Here is a 20,633-nt window from a genome sequence, read left to right as displayed (position 1 = left end):
AAAGGCAAACACCCAAGAGAAAAATGGGCAAAGGATATGGTAGGCAGTCTCTGAAAGAGAAGCTCCATGGGGCCATTACACACATGGAAAACAAACATTCAACCCCATTGGTAGGCCGGGAAATGCAAATTGAAGTAATCAGATACCACCTTACATTCATCAGGGATTTAACAGTAAATTAACAGGTTGATAGAACCACATGCTGGGGAGGGTCTTGACTGATGGTATCTACTCCCCTTCCTCCACTAGTGACGGTGAAAATTGGCAAAATCACTTTAGAAAACTGTATAGGATTATCAGCCAAGGTTGAATATACATATACCCTATAACCCTGTAATTACTCTCCTGACTATACACCCCGGGAAACATATCTCCATGAGGAAACACAAACAAAGAGTTTTGTTACAACCATGTTTGCAACCATGAAAAACTGGAAACATACCAAATGTCTACCTACCAACTGGTGAATGGATAAATATTTAAGGAACACGTGCACTCAGTAAAACACTACGAACGCTTAACAATGAATTGACTGGCTAGCCGAACTATGTTTAATGGGGATATCATATTTCGAAAGGATATTACAGCATGGGTCTAATTGTATAATGCTTAAACACAACATACTATATAACATTTATAGACATCTGCATGTTATTAGTAAACATAAAAACATGGCGGAAACTTGGATAAGAAGCGGGGAAGGCAATGAGATGCGGGAGGTCTACAACTGTGTTCGCAATGTTTTATTTTTAAACAAAAAGAAACACATCTGAAAGAAAAATGCAAACTGTTAACCTGTGTTTCTTAGGGATGACGGACATGTGGGCTATCAGTTGCTTCATTTCTTTAGGCTTGGACTGTGAAATAGTTTACATTTGTAAATATTAAACATTCAAAAATAAATACATCTGGAAAAGGCAGAACTACAGGGATGAGAGACAGTTGCTAAGAGCTGGCGGTGAGTGTATGCATCCGTCAAAACTCACGAAAAGTGCACACTTTTAAAAAAGGTGAATTTTTAGGGGCGCCTGGGTGGCTCAGTTGGTAGAGCATCGGACTTCGGCTCAGGGCATGATGTTGCGGCTCATGAGTTCAAGCCCCACGTTGGGCTCACTGCTGTCAGTGCTCAGCGCAGAGCCCCCTTTGACTCCTCTGTCCCCCTCTGTCCCTGCCCCTCTCTTGCTCACGCTCTCTCTCAAAAAGAAATAAAACATTAAGGGGCGCCTGGGTGGCTCAGTCGGTTCAGCGTCCGACTTTGGCTCAGGTCATGACCTCATGGTTTGTGGGTTCATGCCCCGCGATGGGCTCTGTGCTGACAGCTTGGAGCCTGGAGCCTGCTTCGGATTCTGTGTCTCCCTCTCTCTCTGCCCCATCCCCACTCATGCTCTCTCTCTGTCTTAAAAATAAATAAAAAAAATTAAAATAAAAAAATTAATAAGCAATAAAACATTAAAAAAAGAAAAAGGTAAATTTTATTGTATAGAAATTATACCCAATTAAAAAAAAAGAAAGATAGGGGCGCCTGGGTGGCGCAGTCGGTTAAGCATCCGACTTCAGCCAGGTCATGATCTCGCGGTCTGTGAGTTCGAGCCCCGCGTCAGGCTCTGGGCTGATGGCTCGGAGCCTGGAGCCTGTTTCCGATTCTGTGTCTCCCTCTCTCTCTGCCCCTCCCCCATTCATGCTCTGTCTCTCTCTGTCCCAAAAATGAAAAATGAAAAAAAAAAAAAAAAAAAAAAGAACTCAACGGATAGTGGGGTGCCTGGGTGGCTCAGTCGGTTGAGCATCCGACTTCAGCTCAGGTCATGATTTCACGGTTCTTGAGTTCGAGCCCCGCATCAGGCTCTGTGCTGACAGCTCAGAGCCTGGAGCCTGCTTCCGGTTCTGTGTCTCCCTCTTTCTCTGCCCCTCCCCCGTTCATGCTCTGTCTCTCTCTGTCCCAAAAATAAATAAACGTTGAAAAAATAAATAAATAAATAAATAAATAAATAAAAATAAAAAAAGAAAGATAAAGAATTCATCTAATACATGTAGGACAAAAGGTGCAGCATTGGACCTTGTTTTATGAGCCTCTTATCTAATAAAAATGAAATACTACATAAAATTACAGTTACTTGGAAGAGTATATTAATGCATTCCTAGTCATCATCAACAAATTTTTAAAAGTCAACCGCCATTTTAAGTGATAATCATCTATCTGTACTGCACAATCTGCTGAGATACCCAGCACTTGGCCCCTTCCTTAGTCCAAAGCAACTCTGGGCCATTCCTGGCTGCTCTGGCCGCCCTAAGAGATTTCCGGAAGCTCCTTCACAACAGGATGCCTGACATTCGCATCAGTAGTCCTGGAGTCCTTGCCAATAGGTGGTCGTTAGAAACATTCGCTTCTTGACTGAACGACTGAACGAAAGAGGAGTCACTTCTTTGTCCCGGCATCTTCAGTGGAGGCAGCCCCTTCTCTCACCTCTGCAAGGACAGTGGCGCGTCCGTCTGCCCACGACTGAGGGGCGTCGGGACGGGGGAGGGTTCGGTGCCCAAACCGACGAAGTCCCGGCCACATGGGGATGCGTTGGTCACCCTGCTTTGACCCTGTGATTCGAACCTGTCACCTCCGAGCTTCACCGGAGGGCACCGGGTGAGGACGTTTTGGGGAGAGCCTTTTATGTCAATGGTTTTCGGGCTTTGGTCTCAGGCCCGTCAGAATCCCCAGAGAAGCGGCTTCCAATCTTCTGCCCGGACAGTCGAGCCCCGCGAGCCCTCAGGATACAATGTCCAGACAGTCCCTTAATCGTTCTGGTTTCAGTACAGCGTCACCACCCTCACTCTGCCTGGCCTCCCTCAGTCCCTCTGTCAGCCTCCGTGTGCCAGCCTGGCCCGCCTCCATTTTCACAGGATGCGGCCACAACCCCAAACAGCACCACGTCCTCACAAGGCTGAGGGACGCGACCACGAGAAGGACTTTCTCCTTGACGCTCCCCAACCCCCACCCGTTCCCGCGAGGACAGTCTTTCCCAGAAGTCCCCGGCACACGCCTCCTTAGGTCTCATTGGGCAGAGCTGGGTCACATGACCACACTCGGGCCAATCACCGGCAAGAACACCGAGGGAGACAAAATTGGCTTTTACGAAGTATGGGGCCTCCCCAGTGTTGATGCTGGAACGTCAGTTTGGTTTCGCAAGGGAGGAGGGAATAGGCATGTTCGGAGGCCACCCAAAATGGCTGCCTCCGCGATATGAGCACAGCATTGTTTTCCATCCCAGGTGGGGTCTACGGACTCTAGTTCTAAAGGCTTCTCACCTTTTTAAAAGTACTTGGGAGCCTCTCAGCTTTGACCTTCCCAGGAAGGGGGCCTGCTTGGGCCATTTGGGGATAAGAGTCTTACAAAACTGAACATATCTAAGACCTGGTTGAGAGGTGCCTGCCTGTAGGCACGAGAAGCCTCCCAGAAAAGGAATCACCTAAAAAAAGAAGGGGTTAATTCCATCACTGCCTCAGCCGCCATTTATTGATCACCTACTGTGTGCCAGCCATGGTGATCAGGGCTAGTGGTGAACAGCACAAATGCAAAGGGCAAACAATTGTCACTGTCCATCCCAGCGCCCATCGGCTCATGGGGCACCCAAGGGAGAACGACCTCTATTAGAATAAGGAAAATCTGCAAGAGCAGTTTCTGGAACAACATGCTGAGCACTTAGCAGCACTGCATCAAAGCCTCAATGAGGGAGCACAGGTGGCACAAGGCGGGGCAGAGGGGACTTACCTGCTTGTGACATTTATGGAGATCATTTGTGCTCTGGATGGACGCAGTAGGCTGAGCACGGAGCCAGGCGGGGTGGGGGAGGGGCAGCGGGGAGGGTCCAGGCGTTTATAAGACCAGCGAGATATCCCTGGACTCTCCCAACACCAGTCGGGAGGAACTTAAGGGCGGCTGGAGTTCCTTTAGACCTGCGGGGGTGACTATACTGTCAATGTGACCTGTCCCCGGGTTGGTATGTGGGGACGAAACATGAATTTCAGAATTTAGGGAGAATTAGAGGAGTCACCCATCAATTCTCTATGCTGATGTTGCCGCCTCTAGAAATTTGCTTCAGTTTATTATATACAAAAATAGAGAAAAAAAAAACAACCCAGTATAATGAGCCCCCACATACCCATCACCCAGCTTCAAAAAGTATCACGACATGGCCAATCTTGTTTCTGGTCTCCCTCGTCCTCCTGGTATTATTTTGAGGCAAATACCAGATTTTATCATTCTGTCCATAAATATTTCAGGATGCAGCTGAAAGATAAAGCCTCTTAAAAAAACAAAAACGAAAACATGACCGCAATACCACTACCACATTAAAACATCAGTGAGTCCTTAGTATCATCGAATATCCAGGCCGTGTTCAAATTTCCAGCTGTCTCGTAAATGTCATATGCTTTTTTACAGTTTGCTTCGGGATCGAAAGAAGTTCCACATACTCCATAAATCTTAAACCCCTCGGGAATTCCAGATGGAAACAAAAGCCAGAACAAAATTGGATTTCTCTATCCCTACTTTATATTTTGTGAAATTGCAAGCGTGGAGAGGGTATTTTTTTTTTCCTTATTAAAAAAAAACAAAAAAACTTTCAAAGGCAATGTCACTAGTCGTTATGAAAGCTATTTCCACGGCCCCAAGTTTCTAGCCTCATAACCAGAAGCACTTGGCAATTTGACTGCCCATCAGTGTTGGCGGGGGAGTCATTTCCCACCAGCATCCATCCGGACTGTAGGGTTCCTCCTGCAAAGGTCACACGCCTTCAAGATCTCCTCTGAGGCCTAATTAAGTCAGAGGTGCCAAATCAGCCACCAGAGGGCTCCCAAAGAACTCCATGAACTTGGGGGTTACCCAAAAACCCAACTTGGTGCATTCTGATACAGACACTGAACATGCCGGGCAGGGACTTGTCTCCTGGCTCAGGTCAGATTCTACCAGGAGAACAGACCAAGCCTCCGGGAGATGAGGGTCCCCAGGGTGGGGTGGAAAAGGATAAGGTTCGCTGTCGGTTGCCCTGGCAAAAGATTTGAGGCTTACAGCCCTCCCCACCCTCCAGTGGTGGTCTCAGCAGATCCGCTTGGAGAGACACAGTACAGAGATGGGGAGTCTTCTGTGCTAATTAGCTCCTCATAGCCCCGTGATTGCTGATAAACCCTTTATTTATTGAGTACACAAAGAGAGCGTTGTTTTAAGTGATGTTACGCAAATGCAAGTAGGGATGGTTAACGTGAAATCACACACCCGGGAAGGAACACAAGCCTGAGAGCCTGGACACCCTGGCCTTATAAATCTCTCCATTTCCAGGCCTTGTTGCTGGAAACCGAAGAGTTGGGATGGGAGCCATTGATTGGATCTCGTCCTTCTCTGTTGGGAGTTTTGTTGAGGGACCGTATTCTTTGCTAGGGTTGCACAACTGGCTGATTTACAACAGTAAATCATCTCACTGTTCTGGAAGGCTGCAAGTCCTAACTCGAGGTGTCAGCAGGGCTCTGCTCTCTCTGACACTCTAGGGGAGAGTCCTTCCTTGCCTCGTCTAGCTTCTGTGTCTGCCCAAAATTTTTGGTGTTCCTTGGCTTGTAGATGGCTGCCTTATTGCTGTCTGTTTTCACGTCTTCCCCCCTCTGTGCATATCTGTCTCTATGTCCAGATTTCCCTGTTTTACAAGGACACCAGTCATACTGGATTAGAGCCACCTCCCCCCATGACCTCATTTTAACTTGATTACTTCTGTAAGAACACTACCCCCCCCCCCAAACAGGTCACGTTCTAAGGTATGGCGGGATTAGGACTTTGTATCTTTTTCGGTGGACACATTCAACCCATAACAGCGACCGTGTTGTAAAATAGATAATGTTTGGAAGGCTTGTAACGACACACCCATGAACTGGGCACGCTAGTGGGTCACACAATCCTGAGGCTCCGAAATAAAGTTACAAGTCCTCAAAGGTATCATGATAACACAAAGATAACGATGATGTGAAAAACTACATACTGTGACTTTACCAAGAAATGTGATTATAACCCAAGTTGCATTAAACTCACTAGATTTGATGTTTTCCTCTGATCGTTGGTACAGAAAGTACATGCCGAACAAGATATCACAAATCTAGATTGTTTTTCTTTGGTTTTGTTTGTTTGTTTTTTGTTTTTTTCTAAAAAGGTACATCAGAGAGTGATTATTGTGCTACCCAACAGGCTATCACAGAACTCTTTTATATAGTAAATAAACACTCAGAACTCTTTGCATTAAGCACAGAGAGAACTTGTATATCTTAAGCATTCACCAAATCAGAATTCACACCGCTTTTCGGGAACACAAGCGTTTGTTACATAAATGAGCCCCTGTCTACTTGAGCTCATTGCCAGCAGAAAAAAACCCAGTCATTCTCTAGGGTTTTACCAGAACGTTCATGGCCCAGCAGGCACTGGTCCCAACAGGTACCGCTTCAGCTCCTGACATGGTTTCTCAATGAACAGTGTCAGGGCCAGCCCAGTGATGAAGGTCAGCAAACAGTGTCCAGAGAAAAGGTAGAACTGGAGACAAAGAGGGGCAGAGTAAATGCAATCCTACTACCAGATTCGTACTATGTTTGGTTTTAAAGGGCATCATCCCGGCCGTATGATCTAGATCTGTAAGACCCCCAGCCCTGAACGTTAAAACTAAGGTAGGAGCGCCTGGGCGGCTCAGCCAGTTGAACATCCCACTCTTGACTTCGGCTCGGGTCACGATCTCACAGTTCGTGAGTTCGAGCCCCGCATCGAGCTCGGTGCTGACAGTGCAGAGCCTGTGGGGGATTCTCTCTCTCCCTCTCTCTCTGCTCCTCCCCCACCGGCTCTCTAACTGCCTCTCAAAACACATAAAAATAGGGGCGCCTGGGTGGCTCAGTCAGTTGAGCGTCCGACTTCGGCTCAGGTCATGATCTCGCGGTTTGTGGGTTCGAGCCCCGCATCAGGCTCTGTGCTGACCACTTGCTCGGAGCCTGGAGCCTGCTTTGGATTCTGTGTCTCCCACTCTCTCTGCCCCTCCCCCGTTCACGCTTTGTCTCACTCTGTTTTTCAAAAATAAATGTAAAAAAAAAAAAAAACCAATACATAAAAATCAACTTAAAATAAATAGGATGAATAAAATCGAAGAAAGATGTTATCCCAAAGCCCTCCCTCAAAGAAAGCAAAGAACAGTAGGCCCCTAGCAGCCCCCACAACAAAGCGAGCTTCTCTCCCCGAGCCAGTGGGCTGCATGGTGGCTCCAGCAGAGAAGGGACAGTGGAGCCATACGAGAGCGGAGAGTGGGGACTCACTCACCATGTTGGTGTCGCTGTAGTGAATGAGCGTTTCTTGAAGGCCGTTGTAGAGCATGATGAGGATCGGATGAACCAGGTAGCAAGCGTAACTGATGCTGGCCAGGAAAGCCCAGATGTGGCAGGAGAGGAGCCTGTTCACCAGCCCTGGAGGGAACGGACAGCCTGACTTACGGAGCCATGACTCCGTCCAGTCCCTCTGGGCGCTGTGCACCTGTGTGCGTGGACTTCTAAGAAGGCCTTTATTCTCCTGATTTTTAAGAGAAGGTGCCCCACACCAAACCAAACTTTGCAGGAATGTGAAAAAATAAGAGACGTTAATACAGCGTTTCCAGTCAGTTGACTTCCTCAGTACGACCTCAAGCCCTGAGCACCGACCGTTCCGCGTGGGAAACAAGGAACCAAGTCCTTCCACCGGCCTGGGTTCTGGCTCAAGATGCAGCATGGGAGCTGCTGGGCCCTGGGACGAGGTGGTTCGCGTCGCCTGGCCTCAGGCTCGTCCTCTGTTACTGAGAGGCTCGCGTCTGGTCAACGTGTAGGTCCCTTTTGGGACAAATATTCCGTAACTCGGTGTAACTTCTAGAACTGCGTTGTCCCACGCGGTAGCCACGAATGTCCTTATAGAAGGCGGAAGAGGAGACACAGACACACAGGGGAGAGGCAGGGCGAGAAAGCCGTGTGAAGGCGAGGCAGAGACTGTAGTGATGCACTTTCGGGCTGGGAACTCAGGGCTTGCTGGTAGCCATGGCAGAGATCCCCCCTCGGGGCTTCCAGAAGGACCTTGCCAACACCTTGATATTGGGTTTCTAGTTTCCAGAACTATGAGAGGATTGATTTCTGTTGTTTCAAGCCATGAAAGAAAGGCGAGAAAGGACAGGAAGGAGGGAAGGAAGGAAGGAAGGAAGGAAGGAAGGAAGGAAGGAAGGAAGGAAGGAAAAAGAAAAGAAAAAACTCGTTTCTCCTTTGCACAAGGCTCATCTCAAGTGCTCAGTCATGTATCACTGTCGTATCAGTTGCTCAGGACAAAATCTTTGCCATCCCAAATTCTGTTCTTTCTCCCATATCCCACAGAGTGCTACCATCTGTCTTTAAAACTGTCTATCTCAAACTGGACCATTTCTTCCCATCTCCTCCACTAACCCCCGCATCAAACCCACCAGCTCCTACCCCCTGGACCTGTACAGTAGCTTCCAGATGGATCCATTGGTCTCTCTCTGCTCTCCTTCTTGCTGCTCTGCAGTCTCCATGCAACGTCCAGAGGGCTCTTTTATTTTTTTTTAATTTTTTTTCAACATTTATTTATTTTTGGGACAGAGAGAGACAGAGCATGAACGGGCGAGGGGCAGAGAGAGGGAGACACAGAATCGGAAACAGGCTCCAGGATCTGAGCCATCAGCCCAGAGGCCGACGTGGGGCTCGAACTCCCGGACCGCGAGATCGTGACCGGGCTGAAGTCGGACACTTAACCGACTGCGCCACCCAGGCGCCCCCAGAGTGCTCTTTTAAATCACAGGTCAGATTACGTTACATGGTTTTTAAAATAAAATCCGGGGCGCCTCGGTGGCTCACTCGGTTGGGTGTCCGACTTCGGCTCAGGTCATGATCTCACGGTTCATGGGTTGGAGCCCCGTGTCGGGCTCTGTGCTGGCGGCTCGGAGCCTGGAGCCTGTTTCGGATGCTGTGTCTCCTCCTCTCTCTGCCCCTCCCCTGCTCATGCTCTGTCTCACTCTGCCTCTCAATAATAAATAAATGTTAAAAAAATTAAAATAAAATCCAGTCCTTCCCCTGGGCCTTGAAGACCCTGCATGACCTGGCTGCTACCTTCCTCTGTGTTCTCATTCCCATCTCTCTCCCACCTTGATCTTGATTCCTGTCTCACCGGGCTTCTTGCTGCTTCTCCCACCCACTAAGCTCGTTCCAGTCTTGAGACCTCTGCCACACCATCCCTTTGCCTGCAAATATTTGCAAACTCACCCCTACTCCAGTTACCCTCCAATCCCGGCTTTATTTTTATTCCCTATATATATCCACGCTGGAATTATACACATATTTACTTAACCTGGCTCCAGATTTGTTTCCGATGGCTGCTGCAACAAATTGCACAAATATCGTGGCTCAAAACAACAATCTACTCTTGCGTCATTCTAGAGACAAGAAGCCCCAAACCAGTATGGCTGAAATCACGGTGTGGACAGGGTCACACTCCCTCTGGAGGCTCTAGGGGAGAATCCATTTCTTGTCTCCTCCGACCCCTCCCGGCTTCTGGCTCTCCTTGGCTTGTGGCCCCTCCCAACAACATCAGCGGTTTCAAATGTCTCCCCACTCCATCTTCGTGTCGCTGTCTCCTCTGCGAGTGTCCCTCTATCCTCCTCTTTGGAGGGTACACGTGACCACATTTAGGGCCCATATAATCTCCCCGCCTCCCAATCTCGTGATCGCCGCCATCACATCTGCAAAGTCCCAGTTGGACCTGATATACCAGGGGTCGTTAATGAAGCTTACTAGAGTCTCCCGGGCTGTGTCCCCTACCCCCCTGTGATCTCCTACAACAGAGACGTTTTTTCTTGTCTACTGCTCCACATCCTGTGCAACTTGAACAGCGCTTGGCGTAAAGCGAGCATTCCGGAAGTATTTTATATGATTGAGAGAACAGAGATGGAGTCACCGGCCAAAGATACCTTTGCCCCAAGTGAATGTCAAGGGATAAGATCAACCAAGACATTTCTGGGGAGCAAACAATATAGTTATAGGAAAATTAAGGCAACAGAGAGCCCGTGTCACGCAGGTAAACGAAACACAAAAGAACATCCTTAAAGCAAGCAACCTCCTGGTCACATCATGAGCCACAACTGGCTCCAGTCAACTGTTAATCACATTAAATTAATGTTGTTAATTCAGACCTTGTTTGTTTTGTAGTTTTATGGTTATTTTATTATTTTTTTCTGAAGACTTTATTTTTAAGTATTCTCTACACCCATCATGGGGCTCAAGCTTACAAACCCGAGCTCAAGGGTCGCATGCTCCACTGACTGAGCCAGGCAGATGCCCCCTTTTGTTTAAATTTTTTAAATGTTTCTTTATTTTTGAGAAAGAGTGAGACAGAGCGTGAGCAGGGGGAGGGGCAGAGAGAGAGGGAGACACAGAATCCGAAGCGAGCTCTAGGCTCTGAGCGGTCAGCACAGAGCCCGACATGGGGCTCCAACCCATGAACCGTGAGATCATGACCTGAGACAAAGTTGGATGCTTAACTGACTGAGCCACCCAGGTGCCCCATTTTTGTGGTTACTTTATAACCACATTTGTTTTGACTTTATAAATCTATGTATTATAAACATAAAAATTTATATCTAGATTTATGTATGCTCATGTTTAGGTAAAATTAGAATTAAAATAATTTAAGCCAATACTAAGGATCCCCAAAGACTTCTTGTTCCTTTGGAATGGGTCCACGTATTACTAAAGTTCGAGGACCCCTGAAGGAGAGACAGCACCACCAAAAGGTTTTAACTGGTGGCGTCACGTGGTCAGAAGATGACTCTGGCAACTCAGCATGGAACCAAACCCTCATGGTCTACACTGGCCCTGACTCAGACGACGGAAAGATGATTTGAGGCATCAGGAACCCCCTTCTCACCCTGAGAGTCTCGGTGAAACACTTCCTCAAATGTTCCTTTACAGATGTACTTTTCTAAAGGTCACCAGGTGGACACATATTTTCTAGGATTGAACCTCACCTGTCACCTCCTACCTTGACCTGCTAACCAATCTTGCTATCTTATAGCACCAGAGATGCAAACCTAGAACATCAGTCGCGCCTGCAGTTGTGATTGGCTAACGACAACACTCTTTGAAAACATGTATCACTCAAGAATGCATCAAAGGACTTGTCTGTCGTCTGGATTAACGGAGGCGTTGTCCATGCTCAGGCTAAGAATTGCTAGCATTTACTAGCTCCACGGTAATGACAATGCTGCAAATCTGATTGATCTTTTTTTTTTTTTCAACGTTTTTTATTTATTTTTGGGACAGAGAGAAACAGAGCATGAACGGGGGAGGGGCAGAGAGAGAGGGAGACACAGCATCGGAAACAGGCTCCAGGCTCCGAGCCATCAGCGCAGAGCCCGACGCGGGGCTCGAACTCACGGACCGCGAGATCGTGACCTGGCTGAAGTCGGACGCTTAACCGACTGCGCCACCCAGGCGCCCCCTGATTGATCTTCTAAAAAATATTTATTTATTTATTTTGCGAGGAAGAGAGAGAATGTGAGTGGGTGAGGGGCAGAGAGAGAGAGAGAGAGAGAGAGAGAGAGAATCCCAAGCAGGCTCTGCACTGTCGGCGCAGAGCCCTGTGTGGGGCTTGAACTCACAAACGGTGAGATCACGACCTGAGCCAAAATCGAGAATCGGACACTCAACCGCCTGAGCCACCCAAGTGCCCCCAATTTGATTAATCTTCTAACTTGACCTAAGACTCTCCCCCCAGCAAGTTATTCTTCATTTAGCACGACTTTTACAAGAGACAAGAATACTGTTATGCTACCACCATATCGTGGGCAGCCTGTGCCAGGCCAGGGAGAGGAGTTGCCTATGTTCTGAGGCTCTGGGGACAGCTCATGGTCATTGTCACCAGGTGGGAGCAGTGTTAGGGTGGGGTCCTGTGATTCAAACAGCTGCCCAGAAATGCAAATACATCCGTCAGCGAGAACGCGGCCCATTTCTTCTTTAACATCATTTCTCCATAGAAGGGAAAGCGTTTAAAATTAAAATATTAAAGAACAAATTCCTCATCCTTATATACTCATCAAATTCAGAAACAGTTCTACCAATCCAACATCTGAGAGGGGTCCTATTGCACAGAAACGACGGTCACGGGCTTTGGGCATCGGCTTTTCACTCGGTCCGGGGTTCGTTTTCTAGCTCAACCACTACCGAGCTGCGTGACCTTCAAGTGTTATCTCCAGGCGCCATCTTTCTCACAGAGAAATAGCACGTTATAGCTGTACCCACAGCGGTGTGGCCGGCGTCACCCAGGATCACATGGGTGAAATTCTCCATGAGACCCGGCGGCAGCCTGTGCCCCGTCAGCAAGAGTTGTTGTGATCAATTTATCGTTTTCCTCCTTAACCCATGAATCCCAGACGCCTTTGCTGAGGCTAAGTGGGTTGGGTTCACAGGCCAAACTTTAAGCTCATCCTGATTATTTCCCTAGGGTATATAAAGGTGTCATGACTGCACCTGGCTCTATTTCCAACCCTTCAGGGCTTCTGGGCAGTGCGGGGCCAGAACTTTTTCTGGATGATTCTTGCCAGTCTTTCTCCTGTCACTTTATGACACCCCAAGCAGCCAGTCCCTATCTCATGCCAACTAGAAAAGAAAGGGAAAAAGACATCAGGTGTCTTGGACAGCCATTTCTAACGTGAAGAAAACCCCTTTCTTGCCATTTCGGCCCCTTTTCTGCTTGACTTTCCACACATTGAGAGCCAGGCTCAATAGACAGTTCCCCAGCTTGTCACAGGGCTGAAGGGGATCTTGGGAACTATTCGGTCTCTACCCTCAGATAAGGAAACCGAGGCCCAGGGTGGGTGTGACCACCACTTTGGTCCCTGCCACTGGTATTTTGTTCTTACTGTAGGACCCTCTTTGTTCTCCTCCAGCTTCTAAAGTAGCTTCATCGGAGAGGCTCAGAACCCACATTCGTACATAAACCAGTGTAGAAATCGAAAACAGAATATGGGGGGGTTCCCCCGGGATACAAACAAATTGATGTCTTTGAGTCAATATCAGTCGCTCAACAACAAATAAAAAAGCCCGTCTGCGCACACTGTGTTTTCGCATTTGTCCCCTTTAAAAGGACACAGTGTGAACCTATAAGCAACCCCCCGTGCTGCGTTGTACCTCCATAGCCTTCCTGACATGCCAACAGGACCCAGCCCACGGCTGCCGCCCACAGGGTCCGGTGGAGGGCCTGGTACACAGCAACGGCAGGTGAAGAGGTGACAGAAGTATCATCCACTGCATACGCCAGAGCGACCACTGCGAACAGGGTGGCCAGGGAGCAAGTCCACCCCAGCAGGGCCTGCGTCTACAGGGAAAGGAGAGACACGGGTCAAGCTCGTTCTGGCCATTGTCTATTTACTTCCTTTTACACGAATTTACTTTTTGGTCACTTTCGGTATCTATTTGTAAACCTCGATCGGTGCCCAAAATGTCGCTAACACAAAAGGTTCGGATTACTGGTTACGATGGGTTAGGTTTGGGGTGCAGTGAGGGGGAGTGAGGTGTGTGACCACGGAGAGATCTTGGTGGCGACAGCAAAGTTCTGCACCTTGCTTGTGGTGGCAGTCACACAAATCCCCACGTGATAAAATTGCACAAAATGGCCGTGAATCCCAAATAATTATTAAATGAAAGTTCAAGGGGGGGAAAAAAAGGGAGAAAGAGAAGATAATGTTGGAGCCCGCTCTTGACCTCCCATTCTGTTCCTTAACCTAGTAAGGCTCCTTGATTGGTTCTGTCCCCACCAACAACTCAAGGGCCTCCGGCACCCAATCCATACATGGGCTGTACCCTAGTCACTGGGGTCATAAAATGGCAGCGGGAGTGGGAGAATGGAGAACTTTCTAGCTCAGAAAATAGCACCATGGGTTAAGTTCTATTGTGGGGCTCAGTTCAAGATCTTAGATTTTAGGTCATCTAACTCGACCTTTTTAGACCCAGATCTGTCTTCCAAGAGTCTCTCTTGCTTCTAAGCTTCAGTTCCCAGGTTGCTATGATAACGTCTCCATTGAACCAAACTAGCATCTTATCAGTCTACCATCTTGTCTCTAAAGGGAAGCTCTCCCCCCCTGGGCCTCAGATTCCTGCGGTAGGCTCTGGCTACATGGAAGGAAAGGCATTTCCTCGGGGGCTCTCCACAAGCCCCCCCCTTTTTTTTTTTTTTTTTAATTTTTTTTCTTAATGTTTTTATTTATCTTGAGACAGAGAGGGACAGAGCATGAACAGGGGAGGGGCAGAGAGAGAGGGAGACACAGAATCCGAAGCGAAGCCCCCCTTTTTAGGCTAGGATCCCCTTCACCTTTTCACTCATAATGCACACTGCCCCATCTCATTCCCAGCATATAACATATGCCCCCTGTTGCTTCCAGCTTGGACACTGTGTCCTTATTTTCTGGCTTCTAGAGGTTTGTGTTTGGTCTGCCCGTCCCTTCCACCTTGTTTCTCCAGCTCAGCTTGACTTGTGTTCTGGCTTTATGCTTCCTGGTCCTGACTCAGCCCTCGGAGTGGTTCACAAATACTCCGTCCTTGAGGCACCTGGGTGGCTCAGTCAGTTAAGTGTCTGCCTCTTGGTTTCAGATCAGGTCATGATCCCAGGGTCATGGGATCAAGTCCTACATTAGGTTCCGTGATGAGTGTGGAGCCTGCTTGAGATTCTCTCTCTCTCTCTCTCTCTCTCTCTCTCTCTCTCTCTCCTGCTGCCCCTCTCCCCGGCTTGCTCACTCTCACTCTCTCTCTAAAATAAAATAAAATGAGGGGTGCCTGGGTGGCTCAGTCGGTTGGGCATCCTGCTTTGGCTCAGCTCAAGATCTCACAGTTTGTGAGTTCGAGCCCCGCCTCAGGCTCTGAGCTGACAACTCAGAGCCTGGAGTCTGCTTTGGATTCTGTGTCTCCTCCTGTCTCTGCCCCTCCCATGCTCATGCTCTGTTTCTCAATAATAAATAAGCATTAAAAATAAAATAAAATAAACAAATGTTCTCCCCGCATCTTAGATTTCATCTCTGCCACCAGAGGAACTTTTGTGCAGTTCAAGGGCAACACCAGCTAGTGTTTTAAATAGATTGCCCCTGGGGCGCCTGGGTGGCGCAGTCGGTTAAGCGTCCGACTTCAGCCAGGTCACGATCTCGCGGTCCGTGAGTTCGAGCCCCGCGTCAGGCTCTGGGCTGATGGCTCAGAGCCTGGAGCCTGTTTCCGATTCTGTGTCTTCCTCTTTCTCTGCCCCTCCCCCGTTCATGCTCTGTCTCTCTCTGTCCCAAAAATAAATAAACGTTGAAAAAAAAAATAAAAAAAAATAAATAAATAGATTGCCCCAAGTGTAGATTTGAGATCAAGAGATGAGAAGAGCTTCACCAAAGTCAGCTGGACAAGCTAAGAGAGGACAGCAGAAGAAACGATCAGCAGGGATTCACTGGAAGCATAGGGCTTCACCGGAAAGAGTGGATATACAAGGGCTACGTGACTTTTCCTATAGGCTTGAGTTATGATATTGCCCTGTAGATGCACGATTCACTTGTAGATTACAACAGAGTGCCATTAAAGAGGCGCTTCAGCAGGGACTGGTGGAAGATTGCATGGGAGGAGTGGTCAATGAGGAAGACGAACCCGGCTTTCCAGTTTGAATCTCGAGGTTGGTTGGTGAATCAGAGTGATTACCCGCAAAGGAGCCAGGGAAGGAATTTTACCTGCAAGGTAAAGTAACAGCTTCTTCCCCCTTAGATACCGCATGTCCTGATTCTCAGATGGAACCAATGAATCTGACCAAGAATCCTATCTGTAGAAACCAAGGAGCTCGTGCTATTAAAAAGTAACTATGGGGCAGGGGCACCTGTGTGGTTCAGTTGGTTAAGCGTCGGACTCTTGATTGCCGCTCAGGTCACGATCTCACGGTTCGTGGATTGGAGCCCCGCGTTGGGCCCTGTGCTGACAGCGCAGAGCCTGCTTAGGATTCCCTCTCTTTCCCTCTGTCTCTGCCCTCCCATACTGCCCATGCTCTCTCTCGCCCTCTCCCTCTCAATAAATAAATAAGCATTTTTAAAAAGTTGTAAGACAAGTAACTATGGGAGCCTGGGTGGCTCAGTCAGTTGAGCGTCCAACTCTTGATTTCAACTCAGGTCATGATCTCATGGTTCGTGGAATTGAACCCCACATCGGGCTCTGGAGGCTACTTGGGATTCTCTTTCTCCCTCTCTCTTTGCCCCTCCTCAACTCTCTCTCAAAATAAATAAATAAAATTTAAAAAATTAATTATGAAAACACACAAACAAGTAACTATGTTCTTTCAGAAGAGGGCCTTGCCATTGCAATCTCATTGGGTATGTTTTTCCCGTGTCAGGGATTTCTCTGGGTCTGTAACCAAGGCTCCAACGGGTAGAACACCGCTGGGTGTTCTACCGCTGGGTTCCAATTAAATTAAAGGAGCTCCGTGAAGAAAGCAGAGAACCAGGCTTTCGCGAGAAGATAAGGTCTCTCTTATTCTCTGGCACCAAGAGACATTGCTAACGCAACACAACACAATAAAGTACTGAGCAGTCTGGTTCCTGCCCATGGCTTTGGAAGAGCCTGGCCGAACGGGCCACTCCAGTCCCAAACAGACGCGGCCCTTACAGTGAAGTATGGGACAAACTTACCTTGGTTTTAAGAATGTTTGCCTGGTGGTTTTGGTGCATGAAAATGCTCAGAAAGAGCCCCACGAGGAATGGTCCGAATCTGCAGTAGGGCTTCGTGTAGTACTCGGAGAAGTACAACACAGTCACGTTTTCACTGAAAAACAAAAGAACATGAGGCAAAAGGTCATGTTTGATCTAGACACGAAGAGAGGAATGTCTCAGATGTCCATCGGCACAATCGGCAAATCCAAAGGAAAATTTGGGGTACTTTTGTTCATTTCCTCAGTCGGACCTACGGGCCGTACCCTCAGGGTCCTGCCTTGTGCCACAGCTGGCCTGCTCAAGTTGCAAACGCCCCTGGGCCCCTCCACCCTGGACCCCAAGGAAATACGATGACCGAGTCCATTTTAAGGAGCTGGCACATCACGATAGCTCTAAAAATGTGGTTTTCAGAAGGGAACGTCTTCGTGGAACGTCTTAGTGGTTGCTTGGGCCACATCCCCGGAGATTGTGGTCTGAGATGATGCTTGCTGGAAGCATCAGTGGGATTTAAGGTCTCCCCAGGTGATTCTCATGTGCTTCTAGAGTTGAGGACCTACTCTATTAGATTAGATGGGATTGGATGGGAATGAGCCTCTCCCTCAGTCACCTGGCAGGGCCCGCAGGGGCCAATGATATGACAGGAAGGGCATAGTGAAAAACCTGGGGTGTCTTCATTCATTCATTCATTCATTCCCCTCGCAAATACATGTGGAGCACAATGTGTGCGAGTCGCGGTGCCGGGCTATTTTGCATCGGGAGGTCCGCGAAGGCTGCTCTGAGAAAATGACGTTTGCACTGACACCTGCAGGAAATGAAGAAGCGAGCCCTGCCAAGATCCGGACTTCAAAGGAAAAGCATCCTAGCGTGAGGGAACAGTGAGTGCAAAGGCCTGAGGAGAGAGCGTGCTTGGTGTGTGAAGGCTAGAAGGCTGGTGTGGCTGGTCCAGAGGCAGCACATAGGGGAGTGATGGAGGAGGTCAGACAGGGCTTCTACCGTGAGAGCAGTGGGCAGCCTTTGGAGGAATTTGAGCAGATGACCGACAGCATCTGACTCCCATTTGTATCACTCTGCCTGCTGCGTTGAGAACAGATCAGCAGGAAATCGTGCCGCTGTTTCCCGCGTGATGCACAGGGTGGTGATAAGGAAAAATCGTGATATAAACCTCACTGGGGAAGCAAAATAGCATGGCAGCTAAGGTCCTCGGTTCCACTCACACCTATGCCGCTTACTAGCCGTGTGACCTTGAAGGGATAACCCCCACTTCCGTAAATTTCAGTCTCTCCAGCCAATAATTGAGCTTCGGAGCTGCAAGTCGGCGGCGGGAGGAGAAACCCAATACAGCCGCGTGGGGGCGCTCCTTTCCTCCGAGAAACATTTCAACGGGCAGCCCACGCGTTCCCGGTACTTTCAGAGAAGACCCCCCAGCGCAAGTTGAAAGGGTCAGAAGTTTGGAAACAAAAACGCAATCAACTTTCCCATCCAGGCTGAACATTTCCCACCCAGTTTTTCCACGAGCCACCGCACACAGCGCAAACAGCCTGGCACTCGCTGAGCAGCCTCCCTGGGAGGTCCTGGCCATTCTGAGGGCAGGCAAGCAAGAGGGCCCGGCTGGGAACCGTGGGTTACCTTGCTTCTGACGGAGCTGCGACCGGAAGGGAGTAAGCCAGGGTGAGCAGAGCTGTGGCAGTGAAAGATGCCAAGAACAGCATGGCCCCGAGGAGGACAAGGACATGTTTACTTCTGCAAAGAGAGGACATTGACAGAAGCACTCTTCAGTTTCCTTCGCTGCAAAATTTGTGGCCACGAAAGACTTGAAAGCTTGGCAATCAGAGGCACTTCCTGCCAGGCCTGCCTTTGAGAGAGGCTGATGTGGGGGCAGCTGTGAGTTAAGAGAACGGGCTTAGCCTTTAAATGTGACCATTTACTGGCTGTGCGACCCTCGGCAGGACCTTGAACTTGATTTTCCTCATCTTCACCCTGAAATGTACTGTGCGGCTCAAGATGTGACCATGCTTGGGAATGTTCCTTGCCACCCACGAAGCATTACGCGGACATAAATGGTGGTTGATTCGGGAGAGAAAGGACTGTCAGGCGCAGGGGGACGCAGGGACAGGGTTAGGGTAAGAGGCGGTCCAGGGATTCTCCCCCCACCCAGATGCAATCTGAGACAAACATCTGGGTGCAGGGAGTTGATGTGGGGGTAAGAATGAGGGATGGCATGTAGAACAGGGAAGCAGGGAAAACTAACACAAGGATGTGCTGTCAAGGTGGCCAGTACTCAATTCTTCCAGAATGTTCTGTGGAAGATGCGCCTGAAAACTGTCGTGGAAGATGAAAGAAAGAGGCGTTTTCCCAGTGTCTTTTATCCCCCATGAGCCAAGGGTGGCTCCACGAAAGTTAATTCCTCCACAGTTTGGGACTACACATGTGTAAGGCCAAGAAGGGTCCCGAAGGAGGCCCAGCTGTAGTATGTAGGAGGTTCTGGGGCAGGAAATGAGATTTAGGGACATAGGCTTTAGAGTTAGAGTAAGGCACTGGTTGCACCTCCTCAGAATCGTGAGGGTCGGGACAAAGACGATGTGCAGCAGTACAGAAGGAATGTCAAACACAGGCGTGTTTGACAGGCGTAAGACAAGACTATCCAGGCATAACCCTGCCCAGATGGTGCCTTTGACAATCCCATTCCACTGCGTGAAGTTGCCACGGTTCTTCATGAGGAGGGGATAAGGGACCGTTCGTTTATCATGAGTGAGGCAAACGGCAAATGATTTTCATCCAGAGTGCCAATTCTAGTTTAGTGTTAATGCTCGGAATGGAGGAGTGTTAGCTCGGTGGTGCTGTGATTGATTGGTAATGTCTGCTGTGAGAGTGGGCTGGGAAGGTATGAAAACAATGCTGTCTATTTACTGTTCCTTTTGCCAGACCATTTAGTTCTGCCCTCCTTGGATTACTGGCATTCTATACAAGTGTGTTCTCTAAAGGAAAACAGCTCTACCTTTTATATACCTCCCACCATTTAGAAGCTAAACGTAGTTGCACGGCCACAAGCTTGTATAGTGCTGGTTTTTAGCTGAGGAATTGAAAATCTACCTTCCATGACAGCCTCTAGGAAAGATGCTGACATTGGGGACTCAGGGGTCTTAACTCACAAGGACACTCAAGTAGGTCCCCACCTACTACCTACTCTAGTAGGTCTAGAGTGAGGAGGTACTAAGAATTCATTGTCTTAGGTCAATGGTTAACCATCCAGTAAGGCCATCCAATAAAAACCTGCATGTACCCAAGTCAATATTTGTTTAACTCCCTGGGAGACTTGAGCCCAACCCATGGCACCTCCTCCCAGGAGTCAGACAAGTCTCCACGGGCTAACTGCCTCTATAATAAAACTAATAAAGCCTCCTAATCTAGACTGTTATGGGCTGGATTTTGTCCCCCCCCCCAAAATTCTAACTTCCATCACTTCAGAATGTGGCTCTATTTGGAGATAGGGTCTCTAAAGAGATAATGAAGGTGAAATGAGGTCATTGGGATGGGCCCTAATCCAACGTGACTGGTACCTTCATGAGAAGAGATGAGAAGACCGACAACCACAGAGCAAAGACCGTGTGAAGACGACCACATGAAGACACAGCGAGACGCCCCAGAAGAAACCAACCCTGTGCCAAAGGGTCCCCTCTGCCAGCTCGGATCAGTGGTTGTATTTTCTGCCTGTTTGAGGGGACTCCTCCTACGACCGTGGGATTGAGAAAAGCCCAGAGCTTCAAGTGCCACACACTATCCCCATTCTCTCAAGAGGGTTGGTGCCTCAGAAGGGCCTGTTCAGGGGCCATATAGCCCAAGAGGAGGAAGGAATGGTCTGAAAAGACCCTGGTATTCTTTGAAAGCCTGTCAGCC

The 20,633-nt window shown here is 48.7% G+C and overlaps 1 protein-coding gene across 1 annotated transcript in view; it reads right to left on the bottom strand.

Moving 5' to 3' along the window:
* Positions 1-537: 537 nt before the first annotated feature.
* The window catches only part of LOC112868156 (O-acyltransferase like protein), a 54,334-nt gene continuing 34,238 nt past the window's right edge, over positions 538-20,633 (bottom strand). Inside the window, exons 11-15 of the mRNA XM_086682860.1 lie at positions 18,366-18,479; positions 16,719-16,851; positions 13,213-13,399; positions 7,322-7,464; positions 538-6,553 (exon numbers count right to left, since the gene is read on the bottom strand). Coding sequence (XP_086538986.1) covers positions 6,428-6,553; positions 7,322-7,464; positions 13,213-13,399; positions 16,719-16,851; positions 18,366-18,479 — 703 coding nt within the window. The 3' untranslated portion in view covers positions 538-6,427. The remainder of the gene's footprint in view (positions 6,554-7,321; positions 7,465-13,212; positions 13,400-16,718; positions 16,852-18,365; positions 18,480-20,633) is intronic.

Source organism: Puma concolor, chromosome D3 (assembly GCF_028749965.1).
Source record: "Puma concolor isolate L17-30 chromosome D3, mPumCon1.1.hap2, whole genome shotgun sequence".
NCBI lineage: Eukaryota > Metazoa > Chordata > Mammalia > Carnivora > Felidae > Puma > Puma concolor.
This window is presented reverse-complemented; position numbering and strand designations above follow the sequence as displayed.